The sequence below is a fragment of the Callospermophilus lateralis genome, chromosome 10 (assembly GCF_048772815.1).
Source record: "Callospermophilus lateralis isolate mCalLat2 chromosome 10, mCalLat2.hap1, whole genome shotgun sequence".
NCBI lineage: Eukaryota > Metazoa > Chordata > Mammalia > Rodentia > Sciuridae > Callospermophilus > Callospermophilus lateralis.
The window spans coordinates 5,635,417-5,656,448 of record NC_135314.1 but is presented as its reverse complement, the minus strand read 5'-3'; the positions used below and the strand labels follow the sequence as shown (position 1 = coordinate 5,656,448).

The 21,032-nt window shown below is 35.6% G+C and overlaps 1 protein-coding gene, 1 non-coding gene and 1 pseudogene across 4 annotated transcripts in view; 1 reads left to right on the top strand and 2 right to left on the bottom strand.

The window, feature by feature from the left end:
* Brwd1 (bromodomain and WD repeat domain containing 1) overlaps nucleotides 1-21,032 on the bottom strand; it is a 120,724-nt gene that overhangs the window by 69,930 nt on the left and 29,762 nt on the right. For all 3 annotated transcript variants that reach the window (XM_076868094.2, XM_076868092.2, XM_076868093.2), the window contains exons 12-19: nucleotides 20,893-20,991; nucleotides 17,759-17,909; nucleotides 17,378-17,512; nucleotides 14,896-15,024; nucleotides 14,516-14,741; nucleotides 9,629-9,814; nucleotides 5,490-5,673; nucleotides 519-612 (exon numbers count right to left, since the gene is read on the bottom strand). In XM_076868094.2, the coding sequence (XP_076724209.2) occupies nucleotides 519-612; nucleotides 5,490-5,673; nucleotides 9,629-9,814; nucleotides 14,516-14,741; nucleotides 14,896-15,024; nucleotides 17,378-17,512; nucleotides 17,759-17,909; nucleotides 20,893-20,991 (1,204 nt within the window). The remainder of the gene's footprint in view (nucleotides 1-518; nucleotides 613-5,489; nucleotides 5,674-9,628; nucleotides 9,815-14,515; nucleotides 14,742-14,895; nucleotides 15,025-17,377; nucleotides 17,513-17,758; nucleotides 17,910-20,892; nucleotides 20,992-21,032) is intronic.
* Nucleotides 6,090-7,038, top strand: LOC143408676 (large ribosomal subunit protein eL24 pseudogene; annotated as a pseudogene).
* Nucleotides 20,535-20,608, bottom strand: Trnaa-cgc (transfer RNA alanine (anticodon CGC)). The gene has a single exon. It is a non-coding gene; the product is annotated as a tRNA-Ala (tRNA).

Here is a 21,032-nt window from a genome sequence, read left to right as displayed (position 1 = left end):
CATGCTAGAAGAGGTGAGTCACTGGACTAGTGTCTTTGAAGGATATATTTTGTCCCTGGTCCCCTCTGTGGGAACTGGCTACTATGAGGTGAGGGCTTTGGCTTTGCTATGCCATGCCCTCTGCCATGATGCTGTGTCTCACCACAGGTCCAGAAACAACGGAGCCAAGTGACTGTAAACTGAAACCTCAAACCATAAGCCAAAAGTAAATCCCGCCACACCATCAGAGAGCCGACTCTCCCAGCGCTCTACGTGTGCTGATGGATCAATCATTCTTGACCACATAATTCTCTATAATATTTTAGCCCTCTCAGGCACCAGGCAACATTCCTCAGGATTTCAGGCCATTTCTTCCCACAGCTGTGCAATCTGAGTTCCATATTTTAAATCTCAAACAGAAGGCCTTAAGCAAAAAAATTATACTTCAACAGAAAGTTACTAATATTTTTAAATCAAAAAGAAAACTCTAAATTTCAATTTAATTTTTAATGTGCTTATTCCTAAGAACAACGTATTACCTTTTGTGAGAGCTGGAGAGTCTTCTTTTTTCTTCCTATTATATAAAGATTTCTTTCCTCCTCACCTTTCTCTATTCGAAAGTCTTCCAATTTCCTACAAAATTAAAATACCCAGTTATACTAATTATTGAGCTGATATAAATTCATTTCATTCTAAGAATTCATTCTCATTCTAAGAATCATAATTTTATGTAATCTTTAAGTTTATACAAAAAATTCTAATTTAAGAACATGTTAACAATTTAATATGAATATAAATAAAATGTCAGAAGCAGCTAAAAGATTCTATTTTTCATATTTAACACAACAATATCTGTTTTCTGGGCCTGGGTTGTGGCTCAGTGGTGGAGCATTCGCCTGGCATGTATGATGAGCTAGGTTGGATCCTCAGCACCACATAGAAAACAGGGGTATTGTGTCCATCTTCAAATATATATTTTATTTATTTTTATATATATATATATATATATATATATATATATAATGTCCAACTACACCTAAAAAATAAATTAGAGAGGCTGAGGTTATGGCTCAGCAGTAGAACACTCGCCTAGCTCATGAGAGGCCCTGAGTTCGGTCCTCAGCATCACACACTCAAAAAATAAAGGTATTGTGTCCAACTACAACTAAAATAATAAATATCTGAAACATATATGTATATACATGTTTTCTGATAGGCCTTAATGGGACCTACTCAAACATGATCTCCCATATAAACTACTCAAGGGTCCCCATGATCTTCCAGGATTGCAATTCATTTCTCTAAAGAAAAAAAATGAATCCTCCTCCAAACTTATTCAACTAGGTATCTTATAATTTATGGAAAACAAGACAATAGTGTTACTCATTTTTCTGTTCCACTCATACAATACAAGAGATAATTTTACTATGGCCAATTTCAAAATAAGGACCTGCCACCACAAAAAAAGATACAAAATGTTTTTTTCTTCTCTGTGGAAAGACTAAAGTCCCTTTTCTGCCATTTGCACAATACTCAAAATACACTGATTTTATGTTTCTGTTTAATATTCCAATAGGGAAGTTTCCAGACTGACTCTGGCCATGCTCTCTATATAACAAAGTGCAAGAACAAACGCTTATTTCTAAGGAAACTTTTTTCCCCAAGGCACATCTGTGGCCCACACTCAAATTTCAATGCAACATTCATATAATTATAAGAGATTTCTGAATCAGACTCAACCCTTCACAAGAAGTTTCCAATTTGATCACTTTCATATGTGTTTAAAAATATATATTGGGCTGGGGATGTGGCTCAAGAGGTAGCGCGCTCGCGTGGCGTGCGTGCGGCCCAGGTTCAATCCTCAGCACCACATACAAAGATGTTGTGCCCACTGAAAACCAAAAAATAAATATTAAAAAATTCTCTCTTAAACACACACACACACACACACACACACACACACGAGGTTTTTCCCTCCCAGCCAAAATGACACCGCTACTAGTATATGTATGCTTCCTTTTGTTTTGACAAGAAACAATACATGTACGTATTTTGTTCCTGTATATAATTCATTCTCAGTGAAGCAAAGGAACACTGGAGGCCCTCCTGAGGATCCTTTTCAACTATGCAAAATTCTACTTTTAATGATGAGGTCAACTAAGAAAGTGGTACTACAAAAGATCACCATATGTGCAATCTGTTCATTGGAATTCATTTAGAATCCATAGTTTATTTAATATAAATAAAATTTCTACTATTGTGAGGTCAAGCAAACCACATGCCTGAACCCTAGGCCCCAAACAGAATTGCTTACTAGAAGCTACATTATGTGCTCATAGTTCTGCATAGTAGGATCCATTAGTATTTCGACAATGCACATAATACTTTTATAGTCAGAAACCAATGTTAATTCTCTTAAACTTTCTCAAATGAAACCCTAATAAAAAATTATGCAAAATTACTAAATTCATAGTACCTACAGATTACACTATAGGGATTGATGCCAACAACACTTATCACTACTAACTTATTTAGTATTCCCTTTATAAAATACCATGTGCTTTTTTAAAAATATTTTTTAAATTGTCAATGGACCTTTATTTTATTTATTAATTAATTTATTTATATGTGATGCTGAGAATCAAATCCAGTGCCTCACACATGCTAGACAAATGCTCTATCACTGAGCCACAACCCCAGCTTCCCCGCCCCCGCTCCCCATGTGCTTTTTTAGAATACAATGCTAAAAACATGTAAACTCTTCTTTGTAAAAGTTGTACTATGGCAGACAGAAGCTAACTCACAAAATCTATTCTCCTTTTCTTCCTTAGAAAAAGAATCCAAATTTTTACCTAGGTTCTTTGCTGCCTTACTTAGAAATTCCATTACTTTATCTTATTGTTAGCTTAGTATGGCCAAATGACAATCTTCTCAATGAGTTATGAGCAGAAATACATTGCGACTATTTAAATAAGTTTGACTAGAAATGTCCTTTTATCTTTCTGGGCCTTTTCCTACTTCTGTCCTAAATCTCAGACTATATCACAGATAGTGATATATGATGGCTACAGCTTCAGCAGTTACCTTGGACTGGAAGTGAACTTAAAAAAATGGAAGCAATGTCCCATAAAAGAGATCAGAATCAGATGCCTGAGTCCTTGACTACCTAGGGGATTCCACATAAGGCCTTAAACTATTTCTAGTCTTCCTTTAAGGAAAACAGTAAGTGCTTATGTGTTTAAAGAACTAGTCCTGGGGCTGGGGTTGTAGCTCAGTGGTAGAGCGCTTGCCTAGCATGTGTGAGGCACTGAGTTCAATTCTCAGCACCACATAAAGGTCCACTGACAACTAAAAATATTTAAAAAAAAAGAAAAAAAGAACTAGTTCTGGGGCTGGGGTTATGGCTCAGTTGGTAAAGTGCTTGCATAGCATGTATGAGGCACTGGGTTCAATTCTCAGCACCACATTTAAGTAAATAAATAAAGGTCCATCAATAATTTTAAAAAAAAAGTTAAAACAAAAAAAGAACTAGTCCTTCAGGTCTTTCACTCCAAATACATGTTTGTTTCCCCTGGTTTTGACAAGGAAAATTATCCCAAAATGATTTTTGGTTCTCATGTCCATGAAACTCAGACACAAATTTAAGTATAATTATACAATATTATATAAATAGTAGTAATTTTCAATATTTCCCATCACAGTTAGAGATCTTTCATTTCGCTATTGTGTACTTATAAAACCTCCTTGTATTCACTGCACAGTAAGTACTACTATATGTACTCTAATATTACTCTTTCATCACTAAAACTCTTCTGGCTACACGCATGAAGTAAACACTTTTACAAAACTATCCATGATAATAGTTTTCATGAGACCTAAATATGACAGAATATGTAAATAAAGAAGAACCAGCTATCCTGCCTCTTATATATTAAATTTTACTACTGGATAATCAAGTATCCTTGGGCAAACTTCCTTATAGTAGTATTCCAGCAGCCAGGTATAGTGGTGCACACCTCTAATCCCAGCAACTCAGGAGGCTGAGGCAAAAGGATCACAAGCACAAGGAGGGCTGAGCCATTTAGGGAGATCCTGTCCCAAAATAAAAATTAAACAGGGATAAGTATTTCTCAATGATAGAGTACCCATGGGTTCAATTCCCAGTACTACAAAACAAAAGAAATATCTGAGAAATAAATGGAACACCTGGTTAACATCAGGCTAGGGCTTAGCTCAATGGCAAAGTGCTTGCCTAGCACATGTGAGGCACTGGGTTTGATTCTTAGCACCACATAAACATAAACAAATAAAGGCATTCTATTCTATCCATCTAAACTACAAAATTTTTTTTAAAAAAAAAAAGAATTGAAATATCATCTAATGAATTAATAAACTAGGCATTAAGCATCAATGGGTGCTAACATGACAAAAAATACTAGATATTACGTGTGCATTATGAAAGAATAACATGAAATACTTGCAAAAAAAACAAGACATAATTTATGACATTTGAGACAACTGAAAATTTGAAACACTGCCTGGGTGTCTGATTGCAATAAAAAACTTTTTCTAAGTTATGGTACTGGCATTTTGTTGAGAGCAGCAAATCAATTACAGGTTTGAACCCTCTCAAGGCAGAGGCCTTCTGAGAACTCTTGGTGGTTATCTCCCTAATTAGAGACTGTTCAGTGGCTGTTGACTCACTGCTTAGAGTTTATATCTCACAGATTTTATTGGTTCAAATAGCCTTAGGTTCAAACCTCAGCTGCCAGGAGGAGGAAGAAATATCAGTGCAAGGTGACAAGCCCCAATGGGGTTGTTTTCCTCACACCCTCACTTTTGTTTATCTTGAAGAAGCTTTATCACAATAAATTCTTTGGATTTTTAACCCATTAATAAGCATGCAGAGGGCTGGGGAGGTGGCTCAAGCGGTAGCGCGCTCGCCTGGCATGCGTGCGGCCCGGGTTTGATCCCCAGCACCACGTACAAACAAAGATGTTGTGTCCGCTGAAAACTAAAAAATAAATATTAAAAACAAAAACACAAACAAACAAACAAAGCATGCAGAGCATCTGCATGGTCAGCCAGCATTCTCCCTTCGGGAGCTCTGGTGATCCACTGTGGCCAGCTTTTCTATATTTGTCTTTGTCTTTATTTCCAATCATCTCACCTCCCCTAGGTTCAGGAAACTGAGGAAATGTTGCACGTGTCACGTTTCAGAAACACATACTAAAAAACTTAGAGAAAACAATATGTCTGGAGTTTAAAAAAAAAAAAATGATACTGACAGGATAAGAATGGGTGTTCATACATATAAAATAATACAGGCTATGAAAAACTTTCCAATAAAGTAATTTTGACATTTTTCTCCCAATTAAAACAGATTTCCAACCATTACTAAAATATATTTACATGATTATTTACACAACTAATGTAATTAAGGATGTGTAAATAACCACATGAATATATTTTCACAGAGAAACAATATAAATAGATATCCTAAAACAAACCTAAATATGCCTAGTGGTACCTCTGGTACAACCACTCTTCGTTTCCAAGCCTGTAGGTCACGCTCTGTAGCAATCTGACTCCGTGGAGCATTTTGATGCATCTGACGAACACCTTCAACTTGTCCACTACGACGCAGACCAATATTTGGAGGTGATTGCATATCTAAACTTAATCTTCTAAAACCTAGCAAAAAATCATTAAAAAATTATTCCAAAATAGTTTCAAATTAAAATACATGACATGTAACAAGCACACATTTCTCCTAAGAGATATACAAAAAAAAAAAAAGAGAGATCAAAGTGAAATGAGAAAACTTGTATGATTAAGATCAAAATGTAGAATGCTGAGCAAACATTAACTGCTAAGCCTCAATTTAAAATTTTATTAGACTGAAATTTTTAAATATGAAAATATTTTTCATGTTTGCCTCCCTAAAAATTCTGCTTTCTGCAAATCTGCACAATGATCTACTGAAAACAGCCTCCTCAAATCAAGATGGCTTTATAATAAACCCAGTCACACCATTAATCAAGACCCTCAGGAGACAATGGAAACCACCAGGAAGGAGCCTCCACAGCATATATCAGATGTGTTAGGAAATGCTGGCAGCACTAGTAGTGGAGAGTATTAATGCCACAACACAGAGGACAGTAGAGTCTGAGCCCACCGGCTGCAATTAAGCCAAACCAGGGAACAGGACCACATCCCAGGAGCCAGAACCCACAGAGGCTGGCCTTAAGGAGGAAGTCTGAGGCATTTTGATTGAGGGAGAGGGGGCTGAGGATCGAATCCAGGGGCGCTTTATCACGGAGCTACATCCCCAGTCCTTTTTATTTTGAGGGGGTTTTACCAAGTTGCTATGGTTAGCCTTGAACTTGGGATTGTTCTACCTCTACACCCAGCCAAGTGATCGTTTTCTTAAAATAAGGTACGAGGGTTCCTGTGCCTGTACTCCCTGCCTTGGGAAAACCACAAGTGAACACCACTTCTGCATTCTTCTACGTACCACATTCTATTTATCAATCATGTGAACAGTCTGTGCTATAAAACACGCTACACTTCACCTGCCAATAAAACATTTATATGAAATATATTGGGATAGAGTCCCCCGGCCCCCTCCATCTTTCCTTTTTCCCAGCAGCCACTGCCAAGGAAGGTTGAGCTGTGCAGTTTTCGCAAACACAAAATAAACCCCAGACATGGGAGACGCTATGCCAGGACTGACACAAAGGTTTTCCAATTTATTAATACAAAATCCAAGTTGGCACTCCTTCCCAGAAGAATCCTTGGTAGATAAACTGGACTGTCCTCTACAGAAGAAAACATCAACAGGGCCGAATGGAAGAAATTCAAAAGAAGAAAACCTAATATGCAGTAAAATTTCAGAAGGCCATTACTGGTGCATCTCTTGCAGATATAATAGCCAAGAGAAAACAGAAACCAGAAGTTGGAAAGGCTGCTGCTAAGACTCCCACAAAGGCAACACCTGAGCACAAGATTGTGAAGCTTGTGAAGGTTTCTGCTCCCAAAATTGATAGAAAACACTAAATTGGTAGATAAGATTTTAAAATAAAGCTGTATCTATAACTCTAAAAAAGGAAGGAAGGAAGGAAATAAAGAGGAAAAGGAAAAGGAAAAGAAAAGATAAATACTGGGCTAAGGAGATGGAGCTCAGTAGCAGAGCACTTGCCTCACACGTGCAAGGGCTTCTATCCCCAACTGTAAAAAAATAAAAAGGTAAATAAAGCCAACATTTTGACCCTTGCCCTCTATGGTCAGCCAGGATGAGAGAATAAGGGGACCCCTCTCTGGGTCCTGCAACTCTGGTGAGTCACCAGATTTGTTGATCAGAGAGATCTAGAGAACAGGAAGCCAACCAGTGCTCATTCTGCAAAGAGGAGGGTCATTGGAGACAGAAATGTCCCTGATGCTTGCAAAAGAAGCCACATATGGTCAGCCAGACCCTGACCCATCCTGGCAAGTGGTAGAAAAATGCTAAAGGCACCAAGGGGCTTTGCACATGTAAATTGACAGTGGGGAAATGTAACAGAGGTCCACTTTATCCCTTGTTGCTCTGCCACTGCTTTTTGTTGTTGTTGTTGTTGTTATTGTTGTTACCAAGGACTGAACTTACGGGCACTCAACTACTAAGCCACATTCCAGTCCTATTTCATATTTTATATAGAGATAGAGTCTCGGGGCTGGGGATGTGGCTCAAGCTGTAGTGCGCTCGCCTGACATGCGTGCGGCCCGGGTTCGATCCTCAGCACCACATACAAACAAAGATGTTGTGCCCGCCGATAACTAAAAAATAAATATTAAAAAATTCTCTCTCTCTACCTCTCTCTATCTCTCTCTCTCTTAAAAAAAAAAAAATCTATCTTTCCTTCCTTCCTTTCTTTAAAAAAAAAAAAAAAAGAGAGATAGAGTCTCACTGAGTCACTTGGCATCTCAACATTGCTGAGGATGGCTCTGAATTCACATTCCTCCTGCCTTAGCCTCCCAAGACCCTGGGATTACAGGCCTATGCCAACACTTGCAACTTATTTTTAAAACTGGCATATTTCTTTCCCTTCCTCTCTCCCTGCTCTTCCCTAATTTCTTCCTCATCCTTGGCAGAGTTATATGTACACAATCCCCCATAAGAAAGAAGTAATGCAGACTTTAGGGATGGTACCAGAATATCTCAAACTATCTCCCAAATTAAGAAGTGAATTACAACTCCAACAGAAAACACATGGAATACCGTCTTTGAGTCACCTCTTTAAAAGCCCCCCATTCCCAATGATGGGCAGAATCACAGCCTTCAGGACAGGAATCCCCTGTGTTTCTCCGGTGCTAGCAAAGCAATAAACCTTTTTCTTTTTTCTCAAAAAAAAAGTTAAACAAAATATATTGAAGAAACATTTCTCGAACTGAGAAATATAAATTCTATATTAACTGCTTAAGTAATAGTGTTATTCTCCAACAATCTGCAAATATGCACAAGATTATTTATCATAACATTACTTGTAATAGCAAAGCATAAGAAATAACCTACATACACATAAACACATTACGAAGATTTGCTATTTCATGTAGCAGAGTACTATGAAACTATAAAACAGGATAAGGATAAACTCTGTCAATTGATGAAGTGATAAATGGTGATTCTTACACCATACTGTTTAGGGGAAAAGGTGAAGAAGAATGCATGTATATCTGTGCCTCTTTCTATGATGCACTGAGGAACCATGTTTAACCAGAACATAAGTACCAGGATATGAGCAGACAATCCAAACTGCAAGAAACCCTGAAACAACAGGACTGAACCCTTCCATGCTAAGAGAAATCTTTTTCTAGATTAAAGAAAGACATAATAGACTGGGAGTGTAGCTCAGTGGTACAGTGCTGGCCTAGCATGTGTGAAGCCCTCAGCAAGAGCCCCAGCACTTCCACCAAAAAAAAAAAAAAAAAGAGGAGGAGATAATAATTAAATGCAACAAGCAAGGCTGAACTAATCCTAAATTTCTAAAACAGAAAAACTATGAGACACCTTGTAGAAGATAGCAATATTGTAAAAACAAAGTCTGTACAGTGTAACCATTACATTATGTTTATGTAAGAGGATCTTCCAGGTTCTTTGAAGACAACAGGATAAAGCACCATGATATGAAGAGTCACAGAGTCTTCAACTCACTCATAAATGCTGATTCACTAAGAAAAATTAGTCTCTACCCTGTTTGGTTTTTCAAAAATCACAAATGTTAAAGCAAGGCAAAACTAAAACTATAATTTTCCTTCAAAAAACCACTTTATTATTAGATGTCATTTAATACAATTTGCAAATGCTGTTTGTAGACAAAAACTTCATTAACCATTTAACATACTTGAAAATCATGGGGCTGGGGTTATAGCTCAGCAGTACAGCGCGCCTCGCACATGCGGGGCCTGGGTTCAATCCTCAACATCACATCAAAATAAATAAATAAAGCCATTTTTCAAAAAAAGAAAATCAAATGCCCATTTGTAACTACAGCAAATTAAAAAATACCTTCAGAATACTACTTAAGTTGCAAAAATATACTGCTTATTCCAAGTTTTACTCTTTAATTTCAATACCGCTACATTTAGGTACAACACTTTCCATATTTGTTACCTCTTCGAGGTGTTTCTTCCCCATTTGAAAATCCACTTGGAACAATATCCTGATCTGCTCCCATTCTCTGATCTTGCTGCTGCTGCAACTGCCTTATCATTCCATCAAGGATACTGGGCTCTGGGCTTCGTTCACCATTATCATTGGTTTGTAGGCTTATAATTTGTTCAATTACCTCTCCATCACCTACAAATTCAATTATGAATCATAACATATATGAGTAGGAAAAAAGTTCTTCAGTAGCTTACAATGAGAAATACATTAACAGGGTTGGGGATATGGCTCAGTGGTCGAGTGCTTGCCTAGAATCCCTTAGGCTCTCCAGTCCCCAACATTACAAAAGAAAAAATAAGACCAGAATTGCTGTTTCAAAATAAACAAATAACTAAGTGACCAATTAGAAAAGATACCTTACATATACACAATTAATTCAGAAAAAAATTCAAAACAAACCCCTCTTTTAGAATACTAAGTACTACAAAAACCTCAACACAGCCTCTGGGACCCTCTGGGACAGAAGAAGCATGGAAACCAAGGCTTACTAAAGCCTTCCTGACCACAACAGGTAAGCATAGTATTTTAATGCGGATGAAAGCAGTGACTCCAATGTCTTCTGTACTGTCTTATGGAACAAGGCAGAGAGGTTAGGACTTCTAGGTCTTCAACAAGAGACAACTATAGGTCTCTGAGCACACCCAGGAGTCCTCAGAACAGGTACAGTTGATGGAGGTTGTTTCACATGCCTGACCTACTCAGCATAAACAACTATACCTCTTAGTATGTTTTTAGCAGAACCAGTACCCATCATTCCTCAAACACAAAATCAGATTTTTTTTTAGTGCCTTTGCAGAGATATTTAATCAGTTCAGAATTAGAATTAATGGAAATAATTATTAGATGGCTATGGATTTACAAAATGGTTTAGAAAAGTGCCTAGATGTTAATATTTTCATGCAAAAATCCCTTATATATCTTCCTATTACAGATGCATCTTCTATTGAAACATGAACTCAGTATATACAAAACTTCTCCCCTTTTCCCACCCATTAATTATAATATTAAAAGAAATGAACAGATAAAATTTGCCACCAGAGTAACAGATCCAGAAACTGAAAAATCCCATATAGCATTAAAGGGGAGGAAAACACATAATCCCCAAGCATTCATTTATATATTTATATTTACATATATACATGCATGCACACACACATACATACACTCATATCTTACATATCATTTACTATGGAAACCCATGAAGAATTTACAGGAGCTAAATGTCAGCTCATGTTGATTTTGCCTTTTAAATTTAAAAAAAAAAAAAACTAAATATTTTGATCACTCTCAAAATAAATTATAGTTAAAACTATTACAACATGGGATCAAAGGGAAAATAGTAACAAAAAAAGAGTGTTAATCCTCCCCCTACCCCTCAAAAGAACTGTAGGTCTGTAAAATTTTTCTTTGGTAGCACAGATCACTTAAGTGCTGACCTTCTCAAGTATCAGAATAACTTTCTACTTGATGTAGTACAATCAGTACTGAAGTATCAAGGGAGGGTTCCGAGCATGAAGAATGATGTGCTTCAGGAAATGACCCTCCAGGATAAACAACTGTAACATTAGGAAAAAATATTTATAAAACATGGGCTTTCAGATCCTGGGCAATAGGCAGCTGGGAAGAAAGGTGTGATTGCAAACACATATAATCCCAGTGACTCGGAATGCTTACATAGAAGGGTCACAAGTTCAAGGCTAGCTTGGGAAATTCACCAAGAACCTGTTTCAAAATAAAAAAAATAAAAAGGACTGGGCATGCAGTTCAGTGGTAGAGTGCCCCTGGGTATTCAATTCCTAGTACCAAAAAATAAAATAAAACAGCTGGGGATGTATTTCAGTGGTAGAGCTCTCCTATTTTCAATCCTGAGCACCACAAAATATAATAATAAAAATTTTTAAAAAGAGGACAAACAATCCAAAGTGTGTCTGTACCTCATAAACAAACTCTGGAACATATAAACGTCAAAACTATCAGAAGAAGTTATTTCTTCAGTCAAAACTAACTGAATAAGGAAAATCCACATTATTGAAAATCCACATTATAACACTCTATCACTGAACTATATGCCCAGTCCTTTTTATTTTTTTATTTTGAAACAGGTTCTTGCCATTCAATCCTCATCAATACCCTAAACTGGAAATCAAGCTTAATGTCCTTGACTATCAGTGAAGGGATAAACAAGTGATGGTACAGGCATACTTTCCTGAAGTACTCTCTCTTAATAAACAGGAACAAATTACAGATATATGCAATAGCATGAATGAACTGGCACCATGCCAAATCAAAGAAGCCAGGCACAAAATTCTACATATTGTATGATTTTTTTTACAATATTCCCTCGTATAATATTACAACAGACCCCCCTACCTTACCTACAGGAGAAAAATTCCAAGATCCCCACAGTGGATGTCTGGAAGCATGGATAGTACTGAACGCCACATAAACTATGTGTATTTCCTACTATACATACACAAGTTTAATTCTTTTTCCATCTTAATCTAAAGCATTATTGCACACTGTGGTTATTAACATACAGTTTGATATGCAAAACTAGCAAAAATTCATTTTCCCTTCAAAAGAAATTTTACAGATAGAATGTCGATTATTAACCATAGATCTTAGCATCACAACATTCAAAATTTTTCTTTATTATATTCAGAATTTCCTCCTTTTCACTCCAAAAATCACATTACGGATTCTTTATGAAATACCTAAACTGCCAGCATAACACTCTGTTGGACCCATTTTAAGTACAGTAGAGTTTAACGGAACACATCCACTGTAATATTGGGACAGCTGGTCTAACAATCAAGAGGGCTACTAACTAATTAACAGGTGGACAGTTTATACTACATAGATAAAGCAGTCAAAGGAATAATTTATATCCTGAAGAGAAAGGCAAAAGATTCATCACACTACATGGCATGCAATTTAAAATTCATGTATTATTTTATTTCTGAAATTTGCCATTAAATATTTTTGAATTGCAAGTATGGTACATAGTTAAAACCATGGAATGTGAAATCACAGATATGATTACTATGTAAAAATTTCCCTTAAAAGACAAAGTTAAAAGTTAAGTCAGGTGTAGAGACACATGCCTGTAATTCCAAAGGCTCAGGAGGCTGAGGCTGGGGGATTCCAAGTTCAAAGCCAGCCTTAGCAATTCAGCAACTCACAAGACCTCCTCTCTAAAAAAAAGTATTTAAAAAGGGCTGGGGATATGACCCCCTTGGTTCAATCCCCGGTACCAAAAAAAAAAAAGAAAGACAAAGTGGTAACAAGGGACTAGAGAAAGGGAAAAAACTCTCTCTAACTGGGCCCAAAAAACTTAGAGTGACAGTAAAAATCTTACATAATTAACATTTGTCAAAATTCATTTAAATCATATATACTTAGATTGATAAGTTTGTTGTATATAATATATACTTCAGTAAAACTAATAAAAAAGTTATTTTTTAAAGAGTAAAGTGATGTACATCAAGCTTGAACCTTAAATATAGGTAGTAATTTAGTTTAAATAAATCAATATTCAACCAAACAAAGAAGCACTTTTTCACCTAACATCTGTAAAGAGACACACTACACCATAAACAATTAATTACAATTACAAAGACTTTGCACTTGGCTAAGAGAGGGTAAGTATAAGATGAGCCTGGAACATCTTGTGCCAGGAGAGCAAAGAATTGCTTTAAAAATGATGGGGACTTGGGAAAGGACAGTGTGAAAAGTCTTCTCAGAGTCAAACCTAAGGATAATGAGTAACAAAATAATAACAGTAATGAACGATAACCAGAATATAACAACCCATAAAACCATACTAAAATAGTACACCATGTAACAGAGTGCTACACAGTCATAATGAAATGTGAATACAATGGAAGTGAAGGTAGAAAATAACCATTCTGCAACCTTCACAACGACAAATGGTAACAGGCAACATCATCAATGGATCCTTAAACCTGGATGAAGTAGGCAAAGAACAGAGAATTTGTATATCAACTCCATATTAATTACAAGAGAAAAAAGTGGTAACTTTAGGAAAAATTTAGCAAGCAACACCATAACAAGATGTTAAAGGCAATATTACCAATCACTGGACAAACCACAATCATAAGCATCCTGACATGTGATGCTCCAGGAAGAGGTCACCTATGTTGTACTCTGTCAAAAGTGTATGACCTCCCCCAAACAGGCAAGCCCAAACTGAGGCATTCAACAAAATTCCTGGCCTATACACTTCAAATATATCAGTATCAAAGTCAACAGCTGGGGTTCTAGCTCAGTGGTAGAGCACTTGCCCGGCACCTAGGAGACACTTAGTTTAATCCTCAGCACCACATAAAAATAAAGGAATTGTGTCCATCAAAAAGAAAAAGAAAAACCAAGACCCCTCTCCAGATTAAAAGAAATTTAGAAAATATGACAATTTTATGTACAGTCCCAAATTTGGAACCAGGGAAAAATAAAAAAGTTCCAATAGGCATTATTACAGTAACTGGCAAAATTTAATTACAAACTATCAATTTGATAATAACATTGAGTGTTAAATATCCTAATTTTGATAGATGTCTATGGTTACATAGGAGATTATCACCCTAAAATACAAATTAAAATATTTAAGGGTAAATGCGCATAAAATATCCAGAACTTAAGATTCAAATCGTTCAAAGTAATATATATACAAAAAGAAAATACACCAAATTTTGCAAAATATATTAATGACTACTGAACTTAAAGGTAGGGGAGTTCATTATTCTTAAAATTTTCCAAATAAAAAACTCAGTAAGGAAACCTTTCAAAGGGAAAGAAAAAGTCTTTTCTACTTACTTGTGGCCACATAGCCTAGTTGTGGAACCAAATGTTCATCTGCAGAATTTTCTCGACCTGGTACTAATCTCTGATACTTAGTTGGATGAGGATTTCCATCTACATCTACCAAGAATGGTGGAGGCATAAGATGAGGAGCCTGCTGAGTTTGCTCATCTAAGACATAATTATTAGAATCTCTAATCAGTGGTCGGTAGTCAGTATGGAAGAACATCTGATCAGGAATCTAGAAAAGTAAAGTTCACAGGATGACATTTTGCTTATATGCTAAAGAAAACAAATATTCAACAATTAAAAGCATAAGGATCAAATAAGTATAGCTAAACTATTTCTAATCTCTTATAACTTTCTATATGCCATAAGAAAGCATTAAAAATGACCTTTTCATATGGTTTGCTGCATCCAAAGCCGAAAATGAGTAGATGCCCATGAGAATCTGTACAGGCAAAATGCTGTCCATCCTGTGAAAACTTACAGTCAAACACAGCTCCATGTCCTTGTCCTTCAATCTAGAAAACCCAGAAGGGGAAAAAGTTTTATGACCAATTCTACACCAGCACTTTCAGTATGTAAACTTATTTAATGTGAATAACCTGCTTCAATACATCCCTTCTGGAATTCCACCCACACCCACCAAGCCCAAGAGGTGGGGATTGAGCTCAGGCCTTGCACATGCTGGACAAGCACCCTACCATTGAGTATAATCCCTAGCATCTTCAAAAAAATAATTTATACAATTTTGCATTAAACACATACATCAATTAATATATTATCAGATTCGTTTTAGATAATACTAACCTAGGGGGGAAAAAAAATCCAAAGATCTTCTAAGTATTAGTTCTCCAAATGATCAAATGAGTACTTGTAAACTAATCCAAACTTCTACCAGTGAATGGCAATTTAAATAAACTTTTATTAAAATATACAATAAAAGCAAATAACCTGCTAGGAAAATGATTATAGATTAACAAAGTTTTATGTGTTGTGAACTAAAAATCAACACTTTTCTGGAATCTAAGGAGGACTTTACCTCAACTCACTACTAAAATGATTGACAACCATGCAAAACTGTGCAATGTTATAAAGTCTCAAGAACACTAAAAATGCCTGTAACTCCTTAAACCACAGACTTCAGGAAGAATACTTGAAGTGTATCATAGTTTACTTCTTTTTTTTTTTAAGCAGTACTGGGGATTGAAGACATGGGTGCTTTACCACCAAGCCACATCCCCAGTCCTCTTTTTGACAGGTGATCTCACTAAATCGCAGAGGCTGGCCTTGAATTTGTGTTCCTCCTGCCACAGCCCCTATAGAGTTACTAGAATTACAAGCATTCCCCAACATGCACAGCTAAATACATTACTTTTAAACTGTCTTTATTCTTCCATTCCAGCTGTAAATTATATCAGTTTAACATCAATTAGGCTTTTACACAGTAACTTAAAATTTATCCTAATAATCATGTGCAAAGATATTCAAAGTGTTTTTGACACACACATTTTAGAAATCACTTAAACCCCCAACAAAAGAAAAATAACTGTGTAAGCTATTTTCTTCTGAGACAGACTGAAAAATATTTAAGGCTTTCAAATAAGGTATTCACATAAAATTAATTTTAAAAGTTCTTTTAAATTTAAGAACTATGTCCAAGGATATCAACTAATAGAAGAAATGATACCATTTGAAAATACTCAATGAATGTGAATGTTTGTATATGAAATCTGATGAGAAAAAGGCATTTGGAGTCTCAAAATGGCTCCTTTAAGTTTAGTAGAGTGATGAACACCTGTAAACCCTGGAGGCTGAGATAGAAAGATCATAAGTTCAAGGCCAGCCTGGGCAACTTATCAAAACCCTGAATCAGTGAAAAATTAAAAGGGGTGGAAATAAAGCTTGAAATATTAGAGCACTTGCCTAGCATATGTGAGCACCTGAGTTCAATCTGCAGTACTACAAGGAAAAAAAGGGGTGGGGTGGGGGCTACAATAGTTTTATACTTACAAAAGGAAAAAAAATATTTTATAGTGGAAAAATCTCACAGAAGCCTCGTTAACTTCATATTTAAAATTGTCACCACCAAGAGCAGCATAAATAAATATCACATGACTCCAAGGGATGGACGGAGGGTACAAGATCATTATTTAATTTCATCGAAAAAATGTGTAACATGAAGACTATAAGTCGAAACTGAAAGATGTTCTATAAAATAACTGTATACTCAAACACTTAAGACAAGGATAAAATAAAAACACTAGAGGGCTATTAATGATTAAATAAAACTAGAGAGATAAAACCACTTATTGAAATATATGATCTTGAGTTGGATCCCGTCTAAGAAACAAAATATAGCTTGTTTAATAGCATTCCTGGACCAACTGACAAAATTATAGATCTGGATTAAGTAATGCTATTTTTACCAATGTTAAATTTACTAATTAATAACAGCAGAATGGGTATATATGAGAAATTCTAAAAGTAAATTAAAGAATTCTCATTTGGTTCTAGAATATAACATATATATGCAAACAGAAAAAAGATGAGGAAAAATCTAATGATGCTTGAACAATTGAAACATCTAGTGCATAATGATCATAAATTTGCCAATTAAAACATACTGACACACTTCATACACAAAAAGCTAAACAAATAACTTTTGAAACTTTTCCCGCGTACAAATCAGTTATACAGAGAATTTCATGTGTATATTCATATACAGCTGTCAGATATTTATAGGTTTTACATACCCTAATTACTAGAAAAAAGAATCGCCAAAATGCTGAAATCTATTTCTGGTTAACTCTCATAATCTAAATACTCTAAACAAATGCAAGTATGCATAAAGGTGTACCTCATTTCACTTACCATATTAAAATAATGCTTCATCTTGGTACCTTTTGTAATATCCCATATAAATATGCTGCCATCATGTCCTGCAGATAACATAATTCTGGAATCAAAGGGGTGTGTCTCCAAGACAAATACTTCATCAGCATGTCCCTTTATTCAACAAAATCATAACATTAATGAGGGTTTACAAGTCTCAAGTTGCAAATTTTTTAAAAAATACATCCTGCATATTAATAATTAAGGGATTTTAAAACTGTACTAAAGACAATAATTTATATTGTTATGCATAAAAAATTCCCAATCACTTGACAAATAGAACTTATTCAATATACTACTAGAGTTTCAAACATAAGACTTGAAGAATTTTGATTTGTCATATTTATAACAACTACCTACCAGTAAATTATGAAGCAGTTGTCCAGTATAAGAATTCCAGACTTTGAGGACATGATCATTCACAGCTGTAACAACAATGCTATCATTTTGATTCCAAGCTATCATTGTTACCTTGGGTTTCATAAACCTTTCTTCTTCTGAAGATAAGTCTCTAAAAATATATATACACATACACAATGTATAAGCTTATTTGGGTGGCAAATTATACAATTTACACAATCTTCATCAATATAATAACTAAAAAAATGCACTGATACAAGTCTGTCATTCCAGCTACTGGAGAGGCCAAGGCAGGAACATCCTAAATTCAAGGCCAGCCTTGGCAAAATTAGCAAAACTGTCCCTCAAAAAATAAAAAGGGCTGGGGATGTAGATGTGATAAAACATCTGTGGGTTCAATCCTCCACACTGCATCAAAAAAAAAAAAAAAAAAGCAGCAATTAAATGTGCTTATTTTATCAGTCCTATAGAAAGTTCATCATATCTAACTACAATCATTGTCTAGAAACAGATTAGGGCAAAACCTGAGGGGTAAGGAGTAATTTAGAAGCAGTTCAAAATGAAAAAAAGCAAATAGTTGGACACCACTGCTGTACCTGGAGCAAAGTACCTTTTCCCTGCCGTTTTTCAATTATTTCCTTCTCTTAACACCCAAGCCTATTGTTCATTCTTGCTTTCAACTGCTTCTCCAGAGAAACAAATTAGGGAAGAAAATTTACCTTCACATCCCCAAATTCCAGCAAACTAGCAGAGGCAGAGACACAAATGCTCCAACAGGAATCAGACTACACTCTTCCCTTTATATTTTCCTGTTTTTATATGTCTCTTGGTAAAAGTGGTCTTGAATACACATCTGCATGTTTTTCAGCCTTTATTAAAGTGGTACATGGAGTTTCTCTGTAAACTATAGTTAGATACAACGGGAGGGAGGGGAAAGGCCTAACTGGTTCTGAAATCATTAACATTCTAAAAATCATAAGCATCTAACATTTCAATTAAGAGAGCATCTACAAGAGCAAGGAGTAAGTGCTACATAACAGCTACCTATGTAAGCATGATGGAACACACAAAAGAGTAAGTCTAAGCAGATTGGTCAGGGGAAAAAATTATACTGGGGCTAAGACAAAGATGCTAAGACTCTTTGAACTCAAAACTTTCCCAATTAACTATCATGAATTTACTAACAAACAAGTTCCATTTCACGGGGTAGATTGATTAGCCAAGATCAGAACACTAAAATAATTATTCAATTAATTCTTACAGAAGATTCTGCTTTTCAAGAAAAAGCAGTAGAATTTATATATTACCATCACAAAGGGACTTAACAAGTTCACTCCATAAATGGAGTCTGACAGCCAGAAAACTAAGCAGTTTTCATTCTCATTAAAATAGAAAGTTTTATTCAAGTTTTAACATTTATGCTCGTATTGTGTCTAATAAATAACTATTCAGGGGTCACTATGATTTCAAATTATCTTCACTCCCATTCTTCTTCATTTTATATTAACCAAGGACTGAAAGTATTTCAATAGTTTGCAAATGGATGAAACATTTTAACATTATAACAAAAATAATTTTAAAAAATTAAAAATTATTTTTAATTTCTGAGCAAAAGTTATCTAGTTCCACTATTTATTCTTTCCACCATCCACCACAGATAATTCCACAACAATATTAAGATCACATTTATTTTGAACGCACAACACAAATCTTTGGACTACCAGAAGACATTGCAAGTCATTTTTTATTATTAAAAATAAAACAAGACATGATACCTCCCTCCAACCCCCAGTACCCAGGACTAGGGGCATTCTACCACTAAGTTACATCCCCAGGACTTTTTATTTTTTATTTTGACATGGCGTCTCACTAAGTTACCAAGGCTGGCCTCAAACTTGTGTATGATCTTTCCACTTTAGCTTCCCGAGTCTCTGGGATTGCTATGATGTACCATGGCATCTAGTTAAACATGATGATTTTCTAAAAGACAAAACTGTAGGACAACATTTCCCAGATAGTATAAAAAAAAAACTGTAAAGATAAACTTTAGAAACAACTTGAAAAATAATATTTATGACCAGACTTCTATTACAGCGTACCTACAATACAAAGGTATTTACCAGAGACAAAAGAACATCCAATATACACTGCAGGTCAGGCAGTGTAATACAAACTTTTGGGGAAGCACTTCAATTTCCCAATAATGCTTCAAAAAATGAGGCCTCCTTTCCCAGATACCAAGAGAGATTTCAAAACGTTAAATGACTTTCTCAAAACAGTTATGAGTGGTATCTGAGCCAAGGTCTGACTACAAAATATATGTTACTTCCACCATCCAAACTGCCTCCTTCAAATATATGCAAACCAAAAAAGCTCTCAACTATGCAATATTCATCTCGGAAAGTGCTATTTGTCTCAAAGATGTTCAAACTATGTCTAAAACTTTGGTGGGGGCAAGGACTAATAAACAAGCCTTCAAAAACAGCCAACATTTTAGCATGCCCCATTGGAACTCAGTTTCTGTGTGTGTGTGTGTGTGTGTGTGTGTGTGTGTGTGTGTGTGTGTTATGCTAGGGATTGAACGCAGGGCCTTGTGCATGCAAAACAAGCTCTCTACCAACTGAGCTATATCCCCAGTCCTTCATTTTTATTTCAACAATAAAGTACATTTGTCTTCGTTAGTCTCAAGCATAGCTCCTAGTTAAAATTTAAAATTTCTAGAGAAAAGTAAATTTTCCACACTTGACATACTCTGTATTAATTTTATAATTTTTTTTGTGTGGTGCTGGGGATCGAACCCAGGGCCTTGTGCATGCGAGGCAAGCACTCTACCAACTGAGCTATATCACCAGTCCTCAATTATATATTTTTTTTGTTTAAATAGGAGATTTTAATCTAAATATAAAACCTAAGGAAGTCAATGCAATAATAAAGTCATATGTACTTTCCTATATTAACCTAGATATATGGGATTTAAGTGTTTATTAGACTTTATTCACTTAGACTATAGCTCTTTACAGGTGGTTAAAATCTCAACAAAATAACAAATATGGCGGGGGGAGGGGCACCACAGAAGATAAACAGAGAAGGGGAGGGAGGCACCTATGACACACTTTATGAACATCTCAACTTACCCCGAGATTCTGGTAGCCATATCCAATAAAATACTTCTCCATTCTAACTGCTCAAATCTCCAAATTCGTGCTGTTCCATCTCTGCTACCACTTAGGAACCTTAAAATATTCAGAAAAAGATCTTCTACAGACATACTTGC